This window comes from Macadamia integrifolia, chromosome 14, assembly GCF_013358625.1.
Source record: "Macadamia integrifolia cultivar HAES 741 chromosome 14, SCU_Mint_v3, whole genome shotgun sequence".
Taxonomy (NCBI): domain Eukaryota; kingdom Viridiplantae; phylum Streptophyta; class Magnoliopsida; order Proteales; family Proteaceae; genus Macadamia; species Macadamia integrifolia.
Window position 1 is genome coordinate 9,857,526 of NC_056570.1, and position 21,382 is coordinate 9,878,907.

General features: G+C 38.3%; 1 protein-coding gene across 2 annotated transcripts; it reads right to left on the minus strand.

Moving 5' to 3' along the window:
* Positions 1–298: 298 nt before the first annotated feature.
* On the minus strand, positions 299–18,513 carry LOC122062040. Of its 2 annotated transcripts, XM_042625674.1 has the most exons (9): positions 18,014–18,513; positions 17,697–17,825; positions 16,392–16,515; positions 3,347–3,792; positions 3,027–3,103; positions 2,755–2,890; positions 1,918–2,121; positions 864–970; positions 299–739 (listed from the first exon to the last, which is right to left on the minus strand). In XM_042625674.1, exons 1-8 carry the CDS (start codon positions 18,440–18,442, stop codon positions 911–913), a joined length of 1,605 nt encoding a protein of 534 aa, XP_042481608.1. In that variant the 5' UTR covers positions 18,443–18,513; the 3' UTR covers positions 299–739; positions 864–910. The 2 variants fall into 2 exon arrangements, with proteins under 2 accessions (XP_042481608.1, XP_042481607.1); XM_042625673.1 differs by having other exon boundaries at positions 691–970.
* Positions 18,514–21,382: the final 2,869 nt, after the last annotated feature.

A 21,382-nucleotide genomic window follows, 5' to 3' on the forward strand; every position in this document is an offset into this window, starting at 1 on the left:
AGTGATTAAAAAAACCAGGAATTGGGATCTGCTTCGGTCCCAGCCGATTCCAATCCGGAATAAATTGAATTGGTCAGAAATGGTGGAAACTGACCTAAACCAAGTTTCCATATAGAATCAGTTCGATCCAGATCGGTAGCTGAGTGGCTGATCAGGTCTGATTTTTTAAACCTGGCACAGTTTGGCCACAAATTAAGCTGTGGATGGTGCATACAAGCAGGCCACTGTACTAAGCTAGACACAACGATTGTATATGTAAGTAATGTGAGTAATGTGAATGGAGACAAACACGAGGACATGGACAGTTGAAAAAATTCCCTCAAATTGTTAAGAGTGAATGACAGGGAATCCAAAACATAAGAACAGAGACAAGTGGGCTCGGCTAGGTTCCCCTCCCCCTTCCTCCCAAAGAAAGAAACGCACCCAACAAATCCCATCCCTTTCTCTCACTAATTCTTACATTGTCAGCTATCAAAACACAAATAAACATGGAATACTCACTATGGATTGTCCACCGTCCATTTAAGGCTAAAGTGTGTGGGTGTGGTGTGTTTTAAAGATCAAAAGTGCAGATATATTGACCTGGGCTGGCTGGTCGGTAGTCGGAATCAAGCAGTGGTGACATATGGTCCCATCCAACTAATGGGCATCACCGGAAAAGTGGCTTTTTCAGGGATTACATGGCTTTGATATCCAAGGAGAACCAACTTCATTTTCAATATGAATGAATTTCTGTTTCCTATCCATGACCACACAAGGAAGTATTCGATAAGATCAAAAAGACTTTACAGATACACTTTTGAACTAAGACAAATTACCATCATAATCATGTGAATTGAAGTGGCATGAGATGACTGTGATACCTGAAGCAACATTCCTTTCCCCACACGATCCCTCTATTTTTCTCCGATTATTCATTCAACTTGCAAACGTCGATGAACTTCTGAACAGCATTTTGATATTGTGTTCCCTGCAAGTAACACATGCATAGTGCCAGTTACCAGTAACACCCGAAGACATCACATACTTCAATTAATTATAAACTTCATTTGTCTCCATTTTTACTGGGGGCGGACAGTGGAGGGGGAAGAGAGAGGCATAAACAAAACCCCTCATCATATCACAAGTGCTTCAGTAATTTACATCTACGAAAGGCATCAAGGTGACCCAAATCCATTCCACGTGGTAGCTTCACCCACTCTTTCAGCCCAACAACACCTTAATCAACCCCCTTTCTTCAGGATGTTAAAGCCAGTTAATGGATGGTTTGGCTGATTAATTGTGCCAAGTCAACTATGTAGCAAGACACATGGTTAATATGGTCTAGGAAAACAACAACTGTCAAGTGTAGTTGGTGAACTGTGGTGTGCAAAAAACCCATGCTCACTAGGAGGTCTCAAGTTCAAGCCTCCTGGCTGTTACCTACTTCCCTCATTACCTACCAAAAAATATATATATATATGGTCTAGGGAACTACGATGTTATTCCAGGCGAACTGCAAGCTAGACCTCAAACCAATACCTACTCGAACAACTTAGAGGAATTAGCACAAGGCTGTAAGTTTGGCCCACTGAGCACCTCGAAAAATCAAGGCCTGGGCCATGCTTTGATGCCTGTGGGCCGGGCTAGAGTTGAGATTTCAAGCTCAAGGTCAGGCTGGGTCTGGGATGAGGCTTCAGTTTGAATTGAACCCAGCACTCCGGGTCAGCAATCCAATTAGTTCTCCAGCCTATTTCAGACTCATATGTAACGTACTTTGCCGAAACAGGAGATTTCTTTCATCACACGATGGCCTGGAATCGAATAGCAGTCCCTCATTAAGGCCTTGAGGAAACCAAGATTTTAAAGAAGTTTTACCTTGAACTGTGTAGCAAAAGGAAAGGAACATCAATGAAAGATGATTTAATAACACATTACCTCCCAATACAGTTGGTTGCAATCTGTGCACTGCCAAAACTCTAAATTCTTTTTAAACAGACAGTTTGGGATTACTTGGAATCCCTTTGCAGCTGCAATTGCTTCTTCAGTTGTTAGTGGTTTTTGAATAAACCTTCCGTTGCATTTGGTGCACCTTGACATTAACTGATCCTCTGAAATCTTCAACTGGAAAGTCTCAATCACCTGAAAGAAAAGTTCAATCAGAACTTGGCAGAAGATAGTTGAGAACTTAAGATACCACTGAGAACCCACCAACTAGAAAGTCTCTAAACACTATGGCCATGCAATTGAGAACAGGGAAGACAGTCATCATCGGCTTGGTGCTGCTATGGGAACTCTAAGCTAGTCAAGCAACAATGCCATCAGTGTCTACCTGTTTTAAATTTCCTCTTGTATTTTCCAGGACAATTAACCAAATGTTCACTAAATCATTATAAATGAGGGTTACAGAGCAAAAAAATTATGCACCTGGTTGACAAGCTACAATGGAAAGAATTTCAGCATGTGTGGCAAGAAATGAACCAACCGGAAGATTATATGGATTCCTTTCAATTAGGGATAGATGAGATTATTCTTTATCCTTCAAACTCCCATATGGTCTTTGAAGTCTTGGAAAAAATTATGCTGACCAAACTACTTACTACAGATTGTAATTTTCTCTTTTTGTTAATGAAATTTTTTACCTATCAAAAAAAAAAAAAAAAATTCTTGCAGGTAGGCTTCAGATCGGGGTGTTCCTCAGGTCCAGGATTGAGTTATGCATCAAATTGTCTAAAAGTTAACAAAAGAAGCTACCCACATAACAACATTTCATACCTCAACGAGCTGGTCATTCTTCAGCAGAGTCTTCACCCTGTAAACTTGATTCCTTATCAGATAGTCATGCCTCAACAGCTTGGCATCTCGGGTTAAGAGCACCCTCTTTTCTTTTTGTGCTTGATCTATCAACTGCCTAGAGCAACATTTAAAATAATTTCAATATCGCAATTTAAATAAAGGAACAGCCACTAAAGACTCCATATTTCAAAGGAGAAAAAGGATTATAAAAATGGAGTCATTCAAATTATTAAATTGACAGGGAAAAACACCTAGGTTCAGGCTTTTTTAAACATGGAACTGCAGCATCAATCCCCACACAACGCAAGTGCTTAGCCAAGCCTTCCACCTGGATAAGTATTTTGTCAGTCTCATGAATACAGTGTTAAGTCCCCCCCCCCCCCCTCCTTCTGTTTCTTCAGATGAATAAAATGCAAAGTTGTTTCATAAAGCTGAGCACTAGATGATGCATGGGAGGGCCACAAAGGAAACAAACAATAATATTAGACTTTGCATGCAAAAGAAGTTTACCCCCTAGACAAGAAAAGCTAATAACTGCATAGAAACAACAATTCCCTCAGCAAACACTTACCATCACATCACATAAAAATTTGGGGCATCCATCACCACCCATGGATAAATCCCAGGGCGGTGGCCCCTGCCAGTCACCGCTATTCTCAACCCTTCTTTCCCTGCTAGACAAACCAACTGAAGATTGTTTTTTCCCTTTCTTTTTTAATTTACTTGGTTTTCTGTCAGAATCCTTCAACAAGATTTTTTCCCCATATTTTTGCACTATCTTTGACAGAGATTCATCCAAAGGAATGGTCTTCCTATGTGAAACCTTGGAAATGGATCCCACCATGGAATAATTTCTCTGATAAATTTCAAAATTCATGGTTGCTCTGACCATATCTGAAGCTTCACCAAATTTTAGCCTGAAAATACTGACACAAACATCAGGCTTCTCAAAAATTTGTTTGAGTCCAAGAATCGCATCTGCGGAGTGCAGTGGAGTACTATTGTGCAAGGAATTGCCTGCAAAGTACCACCCAAACCAATAAGTAACCAGCAAGTGTGAAGGTATCAGGCCTTAAGTTTAAATGACAAGAAGGAATAAGTATCCTTCTTTAGTTGATACATGCTCCATCAAATGAAATACTCTATGCTCAATATTGTCATGGTTTTTCAGTCAAGATTCACGTTCACGCACCAAGAAAGCAAAGAAAACATAAGAACTTGGCATTGTAGTAATGAATCTAAAAGGTAAAATATGATTTTCTTTACTTTTAGGTAGAAAGAGGTAATACTAGTTTGGGGTATGAATGTTTATTGATTCAACATAGTTAATGAACCACATGAACTAAAGCAAGCCCCTACAATGCAGAAGCATCCTCAAAGGTGGCTCCTTAGGTGCCACCACATAAGCAGGGAAGAGACCAGCTGCCAAGGAGGGCCTCTTAGGTTTCCCATTCAGCAGAAGAGAAAAATTATATCAGTCCAAGTGTCTAATTAAAAATGAGTTTTGTCTCAATTGATTTTATAAGTAGTGTGAGTGATTTCAGAAGAATTATAAACAAGAGAAGAGAATTGAGTTTATGTGTTGGCTTGTCAATGTGACAGCGTGCAGGCCTTTATTTATAGATATTAAGGAGGTGACAAATATGGCATGCTAGCTAAGGCTGACTCAAGGTTTTATCTAGCATGTGGTACATGAGGCACAATGAAACTAGACATATTACAGGAATAAACTGAACCGGTCCAACTCTTTAACACTCCCCTTCAAGTTGGTGCATATATATCATACATGCCCAACTTTGAGACAATATGGTGGAAAGACTTAACAGACAACCCTTTGGTGAAAACATCTGCGAGCTGGTTTTATGTAGTAACAAATGGAGTACATATCAGACCATCTTCAATCTTCTCTTTGATCAAGTGTATCAATTTCAACATGTTTGCTCCTGTCATGTTGGACTCGATTATGAGCTATACTGATCACAGATTTGTTATCATAGTAAAGCTTCATAGGTCCTTCTGGGGCCAGTTTAGATCACTAAGAAGGCTTTTAGCCACATAAGTTCGCACACACTTGGAGCCATTGCCCTATATTCAGCTTCAGCACTAGATTTGGAAACAACTGGTCGTTTTTTGCTTCACCAAGTAATAAGGTTTCCTCCAAGAAATGTACAGTAGCCAGAAGTGGATCGGCAGTCATCAATGGACTCAGGCCAATTAGCATCAGTAAAGGATTCTAACTTCAAGCTTCCATTATTTGAGAACAAGATACCTTTTCTGGTGCTGATTTCAAGTACCGTAGAATTCTATATACTGTCTCAAGGTGAGCAGCCTTCGGGTCATGTAGGAAACGACTGACAATACCCACACCCTTCTTGTAAGGCATTGATATCGCTCCTCGTCCACAGAGTCACCACCTATGCTGCTGAATTGGTGGTTAACTTCTATGGGAGAATCTGCAGGTTTACAACCAAGCATCCATATTTCTTCTAGGAGGTCTAGAACGTACTTCCTTTGAGAAATGAAGATTCCTTTGTTAAATCAAGCCACTTCAATTCCCAAGAAATATTTGAGATGGCCCAAGTCTTTAGTTTCAAATTCAGCTGCCAGGTAAGTCTTTAGGAGAAAGATTTTTACCTCATCATCACCAGTGATCACTATATCATCCACATACACAATATGACAAGTACAATGATCTTGTTGACTCAGTGTTTGACAAATAAGGTATAATATGCATTGCTCTATTTGAAACCAAACTTCTCCATAGCCTTTTGAAACCTACCAAACCAAGCACGAGGTGAATGTTTCAAATTATAAGGAGATTGGAATCTACATACTTTGCAATTGTGGTGATGAGTTAAAACCCAAAGGAATATCTATCAAACCTCCTCTTCAATATCACCATTCAAAATTGCATTCTCTACATCCAAGGTTTGCAGCACAATATAAAAAGGCTCAAACGGAGTTCATTTTTGCAACTGGAGCAAAACTTTTTTGATAATCAATGCCATAGGTTTGAGTGAATCCTTTGGCAACCAATTTGTCTCCGTAACTGGCAATGGTTCCATCTGCATTTTGTTTCACTATAAACACCTACTTGCACCCAACTATTCCCGCCCCCCTTTAGGATAAGATATAAGCTCCCAAGTATCATTTTTCTTCAAGGCCTACATATCCTCCATCATCGTAATTTTCCACTTAGGATCATAAATATCTTCTTTCCAGACCTTTGGGATAAGCACAGAGGATAAAGAGGAAACAAAAGCACGATAGGTGGAAGACAGAGATTCATAAGAGACAAAGTCAGAAATGGGGTGTTGGGTGCAGGACCTAACTCCCTTTCTAAGAGTGATAGGAAGATCATTGTCAGAAGGACTATTGCCTTGTATATGCTTAGGAACTGTTTCTAGAGGCGCCAAAGAACATGGTAAGCTAGGAGCAATTTTCTCTTTGCGACGAGAATATGTAAAGAGCTCTTTTCCCCGGATGTCGAATAGTATTCTCCTCCTAAAGTTGAACAATATCAATAACAAGAAGGGAAGCTACGGAATTTCACTTGGAGGCATTTCTTCCTCAAGATTCTATACCTAAAGAGATGTCAGATAGAAAAACTCGTACTCATGAAAAGTGACATCCTTCGTTACAAACAATCTTCGAGTAGGAAGGTGATAGCACTAGCTCCGTCTAATTTAGAACGAGCAGAAGTTGTGCACAAAAAAATAAAAAAAAATAAACCCAACTCTGGAGGGGAGGTGGGCGGCTAAAGCAAGGTCCAGGAGCTGACCGGAGTTTTGAAGTCCATAACAGCAAAAGGAACCCTGTTAATAAGGAAGGCAATAGTGAGAACAACGTCACCCCAATAAAACTTAGGAACATTGGTAGTGAACATGATAGACCAGGCAACATTAAGTGGATGTCGATTCTCACACTCAGGGATACCATGTTGTTCTGGAGTTCAAACACAGGAAGTTTGGGATATAATGCCATGATCATCAAGGTACTAGAGAAACACACCATACATATATTCCAATCTATTATCACAGCACAAGGCTCGGATCGGAGCACCAAACTAAGTCCAAACCATATTATGGAATGACTGAAACAAGAAAAAGCCTCTGATTTTTGCCGAAGGAGATATGCCCAAGTTAGGTGAGTGCAATTATTAATAAAAGTAATAAACCATTGATACCACATGCCACTATTGTGGTAAACCAGGACACATCCAACATTTCTATTGAAAACTTAATGGCAAAATTTCTCAGAAGCAGTTCGCTAATTCAGCAACAGTTGCTGAGCCTTCTCAACCTGGACAATCTGAGGGTAAGATGGTCAAGATGAACGATGAAGAATTTGCACGGTACAATCAGTTTCAAACTCCGGCTCCTCAACCTTCCACTGCTACTTTTGTCTAGACAAGTTATGCCATTTCATGTCTCTCCTCTTCTTCTCACCCCTAGATAATTGATTCAAGTGCATCAAATCACATGTCCACTGTTTCAGGTATGTTTTCTTCGTTTAAGGAATCTTCTACTAATGTCATGTTGGCCCATGGTCTAATTGTAAAGGTCAATGGCGCTGGCACAGTTCGTCTTAGTTCTTCTTTGTCGTTATCACTTGTCCTTTATTTGTCACATTTTTCATTTAACCTTTTGTCTATAAGCAAGTTCACATGTGCTTACAATTGTTCTATAACATTTTCTTCTAACTTGTGTGTTTGTCTGGACCTTAAGAAAAAGATGATTGGTAGAGGCCGTCAAGTTGGGAGGTTGTATCTTCTTGAAGAAAATCCTCCTTATACTGCATGTTCGAGTGTTCTGACTCCTCATCAGGTACACTACCAGTTGGGTCATCCATATTTACAGTCTACAGAAGCTTGATTCTCGTTTTAGCTCTCTTTCTATTTTAAATGTGAGTCTTGTCAGTTTGGAAAGCTATATCGTGTGAGTTATTCCCTTCAAGACAATAAACAATCTGCGCACCCTTTTGCTATGGTTCATTCAGATGTATAGGGACCTTGTCCTATCACATCCAAGTTAGGTTTTGAGTATTTCATCACTTTCGTTGATGACTGTTCCAGAGTTACCTAACTTTATTTAATGAAAAATTGTTCTGAATTATTTTCTATCTTTCAAGCCTTTGTTGCTGAAATTCGAAATCAGTTTAATGTGACAATTAACATTAACATAGTGATAATGCAAAATAAGACTTTTCTGGTCATTTTTCTCAGTTTACGACTGATTATAGTATGATTCATCAATCTTCTTATTCAGATACTCCTCAGCAAAATGGGGTTGCTGAAAGAAAAAATTGACATTTGATAGAAGTTGCTCGGTCCCTTCTCTTTGAAATGAAGGTGGCCAAATATTTTTGGACTAATGTTGTTTTGAGTGCTTGACTGCTTGTTATCTTATTAATCAAATGTCTTCTTCTGTTTAGCGTAGTGGTATTCCTCATTATTTATTGTTTCCTTCTGACCCACTTTTTTGTCTTCCACCTTATGTTTTGTTGTGTTTGCTTTATTCGTGATCATCGTCCAGGTTTGTCAAAGTTGGATCCCTATAGAAATATTTTTTTACTACTGACCTATCCTTCTTTGAGTCCATGTCCTACCCCGGATGAGTCGTTTGTTTTGTCTGAGCTGGATGATGATCATCCACTTTATGTTATTCTTCATTCTACTCCACAAGTTGCCACAGAAGCAGAGTTGCCACCACAACCTCCTCCACCAATTGTTTAGCAAGTTTATACTCATCATCCTCTGGAAGCATCAACACCCCCTATCTCTACGGTACCTACATCATTGTCTTTGTTTATAGATCCTACTCTAGGTATTACTCTGTCTGATCTAGATCTTCTTGTTGCACAGTGAAAGGGTGTTAGGAGTTGTACTTGTCTATTTCAAACTTTGTGTCTTATTCTGGTTTGTCATCGTCTTTTTATTCCTGTCTTTCAATTGTTTCTTGTCATCCTATTCCTAAGTCTATTGCAGAGGCATCATTCAGTCTTGGCTGCAGGACAGCTCTAGAAGAAGAATTGCTCACTTTGGAGGAAAATCAGACTTGGGACCTTGTATTGTTGCCTAAGAGCAAGTCAACTATTGATGTCCTGGGGTTTATATAGTTAAGGTTAACCCTGATGGTTCTCTTTCTCGGTTAAAGACCTCGTTAGTTGTGAAGGGTTACGCCCAGGTTTATCAGTTTATATTGTTGACTATCTGGATAGCTTTTACCCTGTCGCAAAGTTGGAATATGTTCGTCTTTTAATGTCTCTTGCAGCTTTGTCTCACTAGCCGTTGTATTAGCTTGATGTGAAGAATGCTATTCTTCACGGTGATTTGCATGAGTAGGTCTATATGGAGCAACCTCCGGGGTTTGTTACTCAGGGGGAGTCTGGGAAGGTGTGTAAACCTAAGAAGTTCTTGTAAGTTTGAAGCAGTCTCCTCGGACATGGTTTAATAGGTTAACTAATGTGGTTGTTGAATTTGGGCTGTCCATGTGTGATAGTCATCATTCGATCTTCTATCGCAAATCTAGGATAGGAAGGATATTTCTAGTTGTGTATGTTGATGATATTATTATTACTAGAGATGATGTTGGAGGAATCCAAAGTTTGAAAGTGCATTTACAGAAACAATTTCAAATTAAAATTTACATAAACAATTTCAAATTAAGGATATAGGAAGGATGAAGTACTTTTTGGGCATTAAAGTTGCCCAATTAAGGAAGGGAATTTAACTTTTTCAGAGAAAATGTGTTCTAGATTTGCTTACAAAGACTGGTATTTAGGAACCAAACATCTGGATACTCCGATGGATCCAAATGTGAAACTTACCGCTAAAGGAGGTTGGTTGGAAAGATGAATTATTTGACTGTGACACACATAGTTATTAAAGCGGTGAGGCGACGGAGGCGTTTGAAGGTCTTTCAGAGCGCTTTAACGATAAGGTGGGCATAAGGTGTCATCTTATTGACTTAAAGCGTTCCTGTGTAATTTTTTTATAAAACCATTCTATTTAACTCAAATCCTAGTTGAATCCTACTACTCATATGCTAAATAAAAATTAAAGGTTCATACTTCATATCAATGCAAGATATTCACCAAGAAAACAATTCAATAAAATGAATAAACTAACTTCATTTTCATCATTCATCATACATTATTCATATTAACATTTAATATAAATACATAATTTTGAAACAAAATTATAAATATAAAGAAAAGAAGACTTAAAATATACAAGTATTTATTATACTTACCTCTATGATGCCAAAATGAGTGTCTAAGCCCTAAGGTCATCCACTATATTTATACTCTTGTCAAAGAAGTAATTAAGAACTTAGAATTAAAAAATATCTAAAGTAAAAAATAAGATGCCAAATCAAATAAATGAGAAGTTTGACTAACCTGGGGATTCTGAGTCATTCTAAAAATCTTCAATGAAGAAAAAACATAAAATAAACTAAAATGCTAAAAATTTAGTAAACAGTCAAAGTCAAATACTTCAAAATTCAATCCAAATTATTAATTAAATTAAAATCTTCTTCTTCTTCTTCTTCTTCTTCTTCTTCTTCTTCTTCTGCATTATGTTGTTGGCTTGCATCATTTGAAGCCATGCCATAATCGTCCTCAATGTTTTCATCGTCACGAACATCATATTCACTCATCTCATCCACTTCTTCATCTGAAGAATCCTCAAGCTCAACTCTCCTACCACGCCAGGTATAGCAAAGATTGGATCCACTGGTAGATGTTGGAGCCCTCCTTGGTCTATTGTGGCCTTGATATGATGAAGATGCCCCAGGTGCTCTATCAACATCTCTCCAAGTGTAATCATTCTCAGGATGAACTAATTCATTATCTGATTCGCCAATCATCCACTCACTACTCCAATTTAGCTCACCAAGCAACAATGGATTGTAGTTTCTGTTTTGTTATTTTCTTGGAACCTTGCTTGAAGTCGACGATTATACTGAATGTAGACAAGAACATTTAATCGTTGATACTCTAACCTATTCCTATTCTTGGTGTGAATCTGAAAAACATTAATAATATGAGGTTATCTTCAATAAAACCATATTAAGTGAAGTACAGGTACGTAGAACTCAATACTCACAAATTCAAATGTGCTCCAATTGCGCTCACAACCAAAAGATGAGCAACAAAGACCAAGTATGTGCAATACAACTTTTGCAAGGTCAGGAGCAGGACTTCCATGTCTTCCCCACTAAGAGACTATAAATATATAATATAAAAAAAATAGATTAAGTAAAAAATTAACATACAAAGTTCTAATTAGTTTTAAAGGAAATATACTTACTAGGATTCAACTTATCCCTTTGTCTAAGCGCCATGTTCTTTGCAAAACTTCCTTTAGCAAAGGTATAAGCTTCAACCTGGAGAATGATCTTATCCTGCCAAGGTCTCATCAGGCACCAACCTAGTAAGAACATCATTGAAGGCATCACTTGCTTTATGAGCAAGGGTCATGTCATTATCTAGATCATTTGCTACTACTGCCTTAAAGAACTTGTTTGGATTGAGGAAAAAGGCAACTAAATATGTTGATCGATCCACCATAGTCTCACAACGGAAATCAACAATCCCTATGATTTTCTTCCATTTCCTTTCATTGTCTCCAAAAAAAAATTTTGATGTTCTTCTTTGCCACTTGCATTGCCATATATATTTCAAGCATAGCAGTCAACTCATCACCATCCACTATCCTCAAGAGTTGAAGAAGAGGCTGTGATGCTCTTATGCAATCCATCACACCATTCCAGAACGTTGTAGCAAACACCGTCACAGAAGCTTTCTTCCTTGCCTCTATAGATGCAAGCTTAGAACGGGACCATTCATCATCAACAAATAATTTTTTCAAAGATTCTTTGTGCTTGTATAAGCTCTGGAGTGTTAAAAATGAAGAGGCAAATCTAATCACTCCAGCCCTCACTAATTTTGCTCCTTTTGTTTTTTGCCTCATAGCTTCAAGAAGGCAAGTGTGCATGTAGATGAATGCAGTTAATTTCCTGCCCTTCGATATAACAGACTTATATGAGCGTAATTTGCCTATGTCTTCCATCATAAGGTCTATGCATTGAGCTGCACATGGAGTCCAAAACAACCTCTTCCTTTTTTCCATTAGTCAACCCACAGCAACATAGTTGGCAGCATTGTCAAAGGCTACTTGAACCACATAATCTTCACCAATCTCTTCAACCTTACTATCAAGGAGCTTAAATAACATTTCAGTTGTTTGTGATTGGTTAGATGCATCCACAGACTCCAAAAAAAAAACCCCTCCGGACAGTTGACAAGAAAATTATTTAGGTGCGTTCCTCTCTTGTCTGTCCACCAATAAAAAATGAGTGTGCACCCATATTTCCTCTACTATCCTTAATACTTCATCTTTAATTCACCAATTTTATCTTTTTTAGGCTTCAATAGAAGCCCCCTTATAGTCTTGAAATGAAGGGGGCCTGAAACCTAGTCCATATTGACCAATAGCCTCTACCAATTCCTCAAAACTCCTTAACTTTAAAGCATTAAATGGAACACCGCTTTCATAAGCCCACCTTATGAATTAAAGGTGAAGTATCAAGGATACTGGAGGAAATATGGGTGCACACTCATGTCTGATGTGTAGACAGACAAGAGAGGAAGGCACCTAATTAATTTTCTTGTCAACTGTCCGAAAGGGACCTTTTTTTTTTTTTTTTTTTTTTTTGGAGTCTATGGATGCATCTAACCAATCACAAACTGTTATTTAAGCTCCTTGTTAGTAAGGTTGAAGAGATTGGTGAAGATTATGTGGTTCAAGTAGTCTCTACCAATGCGCCAACTATGTTGCAGCGGGTCGACTACTAATGGAGAAAAGGAAGAGGTTGTTTTGGACTCCAAGTGCAGTTCATTGCACAGACCTTATGATGGAGGACATAGGCAAACTGCACTCATATAAGTCTGTTATATCGAAGGCAGGAAATTAGTTGCATTAATCTATAGGCACACTCGCCTTCTTGAAGCTATAAGGCAAAAAACAGGGGGAGCAGACTTAGTGAGGGCTGGAGTGACTAGATTTGTCTCTTCATTTTTAACACTCCAAAGCTTTTACTAACAAAAGGAATCTTTGAAAAAATTATTTGTTAATGATGAATGGTCTCATTCTAAGCTTGCATCTACAGAGGCAGGGAAAAAAATTTCTGAGACGGTGTTTGCAACAACTTTCTGAAATGGTGTGATGGATTGCAGAAGAGCATCACAACCTCTTCTTCAACTCTTGAGGATAGTGGATGGTGATGAGTTGTCTGTTATGCCTAAAATATATATATGGCAATGCAAATGACAAAGAAGAGCATAAAAAAAAAATTGGAGACAATGAAAGGAAATGGAAGAAAATCATAGGGATTATTGTTGTGAGACTATGATGAATCAACCAATATATTTAGCTGCCTTTTTTCTCAACCCAAACAAGTTCTTTAAGGCAGTAGCAGATGACCCAGATAATGAGATGGCCCTTGCTCATAAAGCAAGTGATGCCTTCAATGATGCTCTTATTAGGTTGGTGCCTGATGAGACCTTGCAAGATAAGATCGTTCTCCAAATTGAAGCTTATACCTTTGCTAAAAGAATTTTTGCAAAGAACATGACGATTAGACAAAGGGACAAGTTGAATCCTAGTAAGTATATTTCCTTTTAAAGTTCTAATTAGTTTAGAACTTTGTCTATTGATTTTTTACTTAACCTATTTTTTTTATATATTATATATTTATAGTCTCTTGGTGGGGAAGACATGGAAGTTCTGCTCCCGACCTTACAGAGGTTGCATTACGCATACTTGGTCTTTGTTGCTCATGTTTTGCTTGTGAGCGTAATTAAAGCACATTTGAATTTGTGAGTATTGAGTTCTAAGTACCTGTAGTTCACTTAATATGGTTTTATTGAAGATAACCTCATATTATTAATGTTTTTCAAATTCACACCAAGAAGAGGGATAGGTTAGAGCATCAACGATTAAATGATATTGTCTACATTCAATATAATCACCGACTTCAAGCAAGGTTCCAAGAAAAAACAAGAACAAAACAGAAACCACAATCCATTGTTGCTTGATGAGCTAAATTGGAGTAGTGAGTGGATGATTGGCGAATTAGACGATGAATTAGTTCATCCTGAGAATGATCTCACTGGGAGAGATGTTGATAGAACACTTAGGGCATCTTCATCATATCAAGGCCACAATAGACCAAGGAGGACTCCAGCATCTACTAGTGGATCCAATCTTTGCTATACCCGGCGTGGTAGGAGGGTTGAGCTTGAGAATTCTTCATATGAATAAGTGGATGAGATGAGTGAAAAAGATGTTCGTGATGATGTAAATATTGAAGATGATTATAGCATAGCTCCAAATGATGCAGGACAGCAACAGAATGCAGAAGAAGAAGATTTTAATTTAATTACTGATTTGGATTGAACTTTGAAATATTTTGAGTCTTTGAACTTTAAAGTATTTTGAGTCTTTGAACTTTTAATTATTTGACTTTAACTGTTTACTAAATTTTTAGCATTTTAGTTTATTTTATGTTTTTTCTTCATTGAAGATTTTTAGAATGATTCAGAATCCCCAAGTTAGTTATACTTCTCATCCATTTAATTTGGCATCTTGATTTTTACTTTAGATATTTTTCAATTCTAAGTTCTTAATTACTTCTTTGACGGGAGTAGAAACATAGTGGATGACCCTAGGGCTTAGGCACTCATTTTGGCATAATAGAGATAAGTATAATAATTACTTGTATATTTTAAGTCTTATTTTCTTTATATTTATAATTTTGTTTCAAAATTATGTATTTATATTATATGTTAATATGTTATGATGATTGATGATTGACAAACTTAGTTTATTCACTTTATTGATTTGTTTGCTTGATGAATATCTTGTATTGGTATGAAGTATGAACATTTAATATTAATTTAGCATATGAGTAGTAGGATTCAACTAGGATTTGAGTCAAATAGAATGGTTTTATAAATAAATTATACAGGAATGCTTTAGTCAATAAAGCAACGCCTTATACCCGCCTTATCATTAAGGCGCTCTGAAAGGCCCTCAAATGCCTCTGTCGCCTTGCCGCCTTAATAACTATAGTTTGAGTGTGCTTCATCTATGCAATTGTGATGTGATAACCACACCGCTATTCATATTGCGTCAAATCCAATGTTCCATAAGAGAACAAAACATATTGAGGTAAATTGTCACTTCGTTCGGGAGAAGCTGCAGTAAGTAGTTATTTCTACAAATCATGTTTACACAGGGGAACAACTTGCAGATGTTTTCACTAAGTCTCTGGGGAGTGGTGGAGTTGAATACATTTGTAACAAGATGGGCATGATTGACATCTATGCTCCAGGTTGAGGGGGAGTGTTAGAAGTCGATAATAATAAAGGGATAGGGAATTGTGGCTTCTGTTTAGCGCAAGTCACAATTACCTCCCTCAGGGTGTTTTGGTCCTAGTATGTTAGAGTTAGTAATTGAATTTCCTTTTTTGGTTATGTCTTCTAGTTTCCTATTTGTGTTATGACTTTATAATAGTTAATCTATATATTGAGTGAAGTGGGCAGTCCCAACCTCAAGGTTGTGACTCCCAAAGGTTACAGCCATCTCTCTTCTCTCTCTCTCTCTTTTTCCTTTTCTTCTTCTTCTTCTTCTAAATTTACAGTAAAAAGTCAGTTAGGTACTGGTAATTTCAAATTGATGCTATCTATAGCACAACATTGCATTATTCATAGATTATTCCCTTTTTCAGTCCATAAGGAAGCAAGTGAAGTTTGAATACTTCATTGATTATCTAGGAGTAAGCAAGTAACATGTATTGTTAAAGGAATTTAGTCATTTAGGTTTATTTTGCTGCTAAACTAGCAAATACAATAAGACAAATAGGATTTACTAAGAGAGAAAGAAAATAATATACAAGAATGTCAGAGTTACTCTAGAAAGGGGGGAAAAACAACACAGGCAATGTCGCATAAATATAGGTGGTCAAACCACAACATATCAGAGGAGCTCATAAGGCATGGTCATTGGCGGTCCTTGCCTCCTTGGCTTTCATTTGGATGAGGTATTCATGGAATAAGCCAAAGAGCAAGCTTGCCCAAACCCCATGAGGATGTGATAATCTGAATAAACTCCCAACTCCACCACATGCACCCAATCAAGCTAGAGTATTCCTAATCAGTAATCCAAATTCTCTAATATAAGCCAGCCTCAGACCACAGGAAGTGAAATCAACAGGGCCAGAAGAGGCAACCTCACCCCCTGGACCTTAGGAGGCAAAGCATTACAGCATCATTGTTCCTGAATAGTCCACCCACTCCAGATGGATACAAATCCCAACAAAGCATCCCACAAAGGATTCTCAAACAGAGTAAAATGTAACAAGCAACACTAGATTTCAATAGTAAAATATATCCTCTATGCAATTCCATTGTGTAATAAACTGATATGTCGAATAAGTAATATTGCAGTTCTTTATGTTCGGTGTTTCTATCTGACATGTTATTATCACATACAATAATGAAAACCACATAGAAATAATCAAAAGCTCAAAGCATTGGACAAGACAAACCTTCTCTGTCAATCTTCCCTTGAAAGACTGAAAATATTTTCAATAAGCAGTGTGCATCTGCAGCTGCATATATGTTCTGCTCTGCTGTAAGAGGACGGTGTGACCAGTCACTACATTGGAGTTCCTGGAGGAACAGTATCTAAATCAAAACTGCCTCAACATAATTTTTTTCATGAAAACTTTCACCCCACTCAATACCAAAAGGGCCTGAACAAACAGATTAATTAATCCTCCTTCAAATTTGGACAGCATAAAAATAAATGGTAAGTTTAAACATTGAGCTTGGTGCCAAACCAGGACCTAACCTCCAAAGGGAATGATACATGTTAAAAGAAAAGGAAAACAAAAAGAATCTCAATGCATAATGCAGTATTGATCCGTGGAATGGATATTTGATCAATATGCTAGGACTAGGGTACTAACTAAACATCTTCCATTAGGCTGTTCATTGACCAAACTATACCTTGCATGGAAGCATGATTGATGAGTGCATCGCTCATTGGGTTGGTCTGACATCAATAGTATTCACTATTCTACAATACAGAGCTACTGCTATCCCGAAGAGCCAGTGGATAGTGAAGAAACTTCAGCGAGCCAAACGCAAACAAGATATTAAAAGGGCAATTTGATCTCATGACCATGAAGATGTGCAAAATTGCACCCCACCCCCTAGTCCCTCCCTTCCTGCCCTCATTCAAAAATAATATAATTAGGAACTCCACGCCCCTCCTAAATAGAAAAAATTCCAATGGGGAGTTAGTCTCAAGAGGGTGAGCATTTATTCAGTGCTCTGAGGGAGAAGGAATATAGGAGCATCCTCATCCTAATTTCAAATCATTCCATATTTGATTATTAAATTTCACTTTACTTCACATCCAAAAAACCCTTTGCTATAAAATGTAAAATAGAAATTATATGTAAAATATATAATTACTAAATATGGTCAGAAATTTAAATAGTTTATACAATCACATGGGGTAATGATTACAAAAGTTTTTTTTTTTTAAGTTTGAAAATTTCACTTCCCTTTTCTTTAAATTTCCCTTGCAACAATTTAAACATGTATCATTATATGTTTACCAGATGTGATTTGTTCATGATGAGTCAGTCAACAATTTGCACCCATTGTAACTTGGGAACTATGGTCCCATTTCCTTGGTTTGGTTGGAATATGCTAGGAGTAAATAAGAACTAATGGTAAGCAATGGCAAAGTGGATGAAAGGCAATGTATACATGTAAATGTAATCACACTTAAATCACCAAACTACACAAGCAATGAAGCAAAGGCTTCCCAGTAACCATACCTTCGAAAGAGAAATTCCAAGAACTTCTTCGCATATGGTTGACAAGCTTTTTGTCTCCTTGGAAGGTTTTCTTCCCGGTTTGCGCTGAAGATGATCATAAATGCTCGTAATATCCAGAAAAGGTTCAATCTGCCCCGGTTAAAAAAGAAACATAAGAAGAACTAAAATGAAGATAGAAGACTTCGTTAATTGAAAATTTTAACTCAGAACAAGAGAAATGGAAGAACGCAGCTGGTTTCAGTCAATGTGTATCAATCAATCATGGTTTGATCAGAAAAATGGAAGCCAGGATAGAGAAGTAAAGAATGAAGAAATACTCTATCGAAGCCGGGAGCACAATCTTGAGAACGGAAGGTTGAAGACAAGTAGATCAAATCCTGTTTAAACCTAAATCCTAGTTTCAGAATGTCAGGTGAAACCAACATGTCCCTCAAGATCTCCCAAATCGAAACCAGAGGAAGCGACAAGAGGTCGAGTAGAAACACCAACGAATCCTTGTCCTCCACCTCCTCTTCGCCATCACCATCACCATCACCATCACCATCGCCGTCGCCGTCGCTGGGTGTACAATCAATCCGGCAAGCGATTTGAAGGAGAGAAACGAAGGGGTAAGATGATTGCTGCGAGCGATTGGGCTTCCATTCTGCGTCAAGGGCGACCACTGACGAACGATTCAATGCCGACTGCAAGAGGGAAAACTCGGCCGAATCGGTCGAGGACACAAATTGGATATTGAGGGTATCCATCCATTACCAGACATTCACCAATTCCATTAATTCGGTTGATTGGGAGTTTAATGTTAGCCTGTAGGGTGGAATACGGGCTCCAATTTTACCCAAAAAAAAAAAATACAGGAAATGGGGAGCCGCCACATGGCACACAAACATGCTGTCCACCTCATCTCAATAATCCATAAATGGAATTTATCTTCATTTCCTGATGAATAGAAATGAACCTGAAATTGTTCAGTTTGAGCTTGAAACCCTAGGAAATGGAATCATACAAAAGGACCAAAGATTTTCCAAAACTTGTACTTTATTTTTTTTTTAGTTTTTCTAACTTGTAAACATAGGGATCTTTGAGATCTTTTTTATTGGTTTTTTTTTTTTTTTGAATAAAAAGAAAATTTATTATTGTCACAGTTTTGCTGACATGTGTGAATAGATAATACAAACCCAAAATCCCTAAGGCCCGGTTTGTTTAGAGGAGGGTTTGGGGTTAGAATGTTGTCAGTATGGGATGTGAGGAAAAAGACAAGGGGAAGTAAATATGAGAGAAATTAGGTTAAATCTTTCCCGCCTCAACTACGTTTGGTTGATTTGGGGAAGAGGGAGAGAGCGAGATCTAGGGCAAATATTGTAGGAAGGCAAGTGACATCCATGGTGGAAGGCGAGTTGATTGCACCTCAGCAACATCATCTTTTTTTTTTTTTCTATTAATGATTATAGCCCCTTAGATGGGGTGAACAATTCGACTGAAGAATGGAGTCTTGCACATCAGCACCATCTTCTTCTTCTTCAATCTTTTTTTTTTCCCTAATGACTGCAGCCCAATCGGCAAGGGGCCTGCTGTAGAAACGCAACCCTAAAACGATGCAGAAGATAATGGAAAACAAAAAACAAACAATGCACACGGATTTTACGAGGTTCGGCAAGGTTGCCTACGTCCCCGGTGAGATGAGATCATGCTTCACTATCAATGGAGAATAGGGTTACAACGCTCGTCCTCACACCTCTCAGTATTGCTTGCATTACAGAGAAAGAAACCCTCGCTACAAATATATAGCGAAAAAACCTTAATCCGGATTAAACTACAATTGCCACCCTAATCCGGATTAAACTACAATTACCACCTTAATAAAAAATTCGAGCGGGGAGCTGCGCCCCCCTACACCCCCTGCTATGCAGGGGGCCTCCTGCCCCCTTACAACCCCCATGGCCCGCTAATCGGCTAGCGGGACCACCGTCTTGGTTGTCTAGGTGCTGCACTAGTATTCTCTGGATTAAACTACGATGGAATACAAGACATCATACACCAACAATCTCCACCTTGGCTTGAATTCTATCGAGCCTCCTGTAAAGATAACTTGTAGACGTCTTCATCATTGTACCTCATTAGAGGTACAAACTCGCACCTGTTTGGTGCGTCCCTTATCTTCAACAATGAGTAATATTAATCAAGTCCAAACAGGACTTGAACTTCTCTGTAGTAACTGGCTTTGTAAACATATCTGCAGGATTTAGATCTGTATGAATTTTTCTCAAGTGAATACTGCCTTCTGACACAAGCTCCCTGATCTTGTGAAATCTCACATCAATATGCTTTGTCCTTGCATGAAACACCTGATTCTTTGCAAGATGTATGGCACTCTGACTGTCACAATGTAACATTGTACCTCCTTGCCCCAACCCCAACTCACGAACCAGTCCAGCCAACCAGACTCCTTCCTTGGCAGCCTCAACTACTGCCATGTACTCTACCTCTGTAGTGGACAATGCAATTGTAGACTGAAGCATCGCCCTCCATGATATAGGTCCACCAGCCAATGTAAACACATACCCTGTAGTAGACCTCCTCTTATCTAAATCACCAGTATAGTCAGAATCAACATAACCTACCAATTCTGTAGAACTTCCCTTGCCACTGAACATAACACCTATATCTTTAGTCTTGCTCAAATATCTGAAGATCCACTTAATTGCATTCCAATGCTCCTTCTCTGGATTACCCATGTATCTGCTAACAACGCTGACTGCATGAGACAAATCCGGCCTGCTACAAACCATAGCATACATGAGACTCCCAACTGCGCTAGCATAAGGGACTTGAGACATTTGCTCCACCTCCTCATGTGTTATAAGGCATTCCCTTTCAGATAACTTGAAGTGGCCAGCTAACGGAGTGCTAACCGGCTTGGCCTTTTTCATATTGAAATGCTCTCACACCTTTTCAATATATCTCTTCTGAGTTACCCAAAGTTTACCTGCATTTCTATCTCTAAGGATTTCCATACCAAGGATCTTCTTAGCGGCACCAAGATCCTTCATCTCAAATTCAGCACTCAACAAAGACTTCAAAGAGACTATATCATGTTTGTTCTTTGCAGCAATGAGCATGTCATCAACATAAAGCATCAATAAAATAATAGAATTATCACTTGACACTTTATAATAAACACAACTACCATACTCACTTCTTGTGTAGCCAATCTTCATCATGTGGGAATCAAACCGCTTGTACCACTGCCTAGGAGATTGCTTAAGGCCATAAAGCGACCTCTTAAGCAGACAAACATGGTCTTCCTTTCCCTGCACCTTGAAACCTTTAGGCTGCTCCATGTAAATCTGTTCCTCCAAGTCACCATGAAGAAATGCAGTTTTCACATCAAGTTGTTCAAGCTCTAAATCATACATGGCCACCAAAGCAAGTAGTACCGTGATCGAAGTGTGTTTCACCACTGGAGAGAATATTTCATTGTAGTCTATCCCCTCCTTCTGTGTATAGCCTTTGGCTACAAGTCTGGCCTTATACCTTTCACGCTCCTTCTCAGATGCTGCCTCTTTCTTACGAAAGACCCATTTACACCCAATGGTTTTTCTTCCCTTGGGTTTTTCCACAATTTCCCAAGTCTTGTTCTTCTGTAGAGATTCAATTTCCTCCATCATAGCTGTCATCCATTTATCATG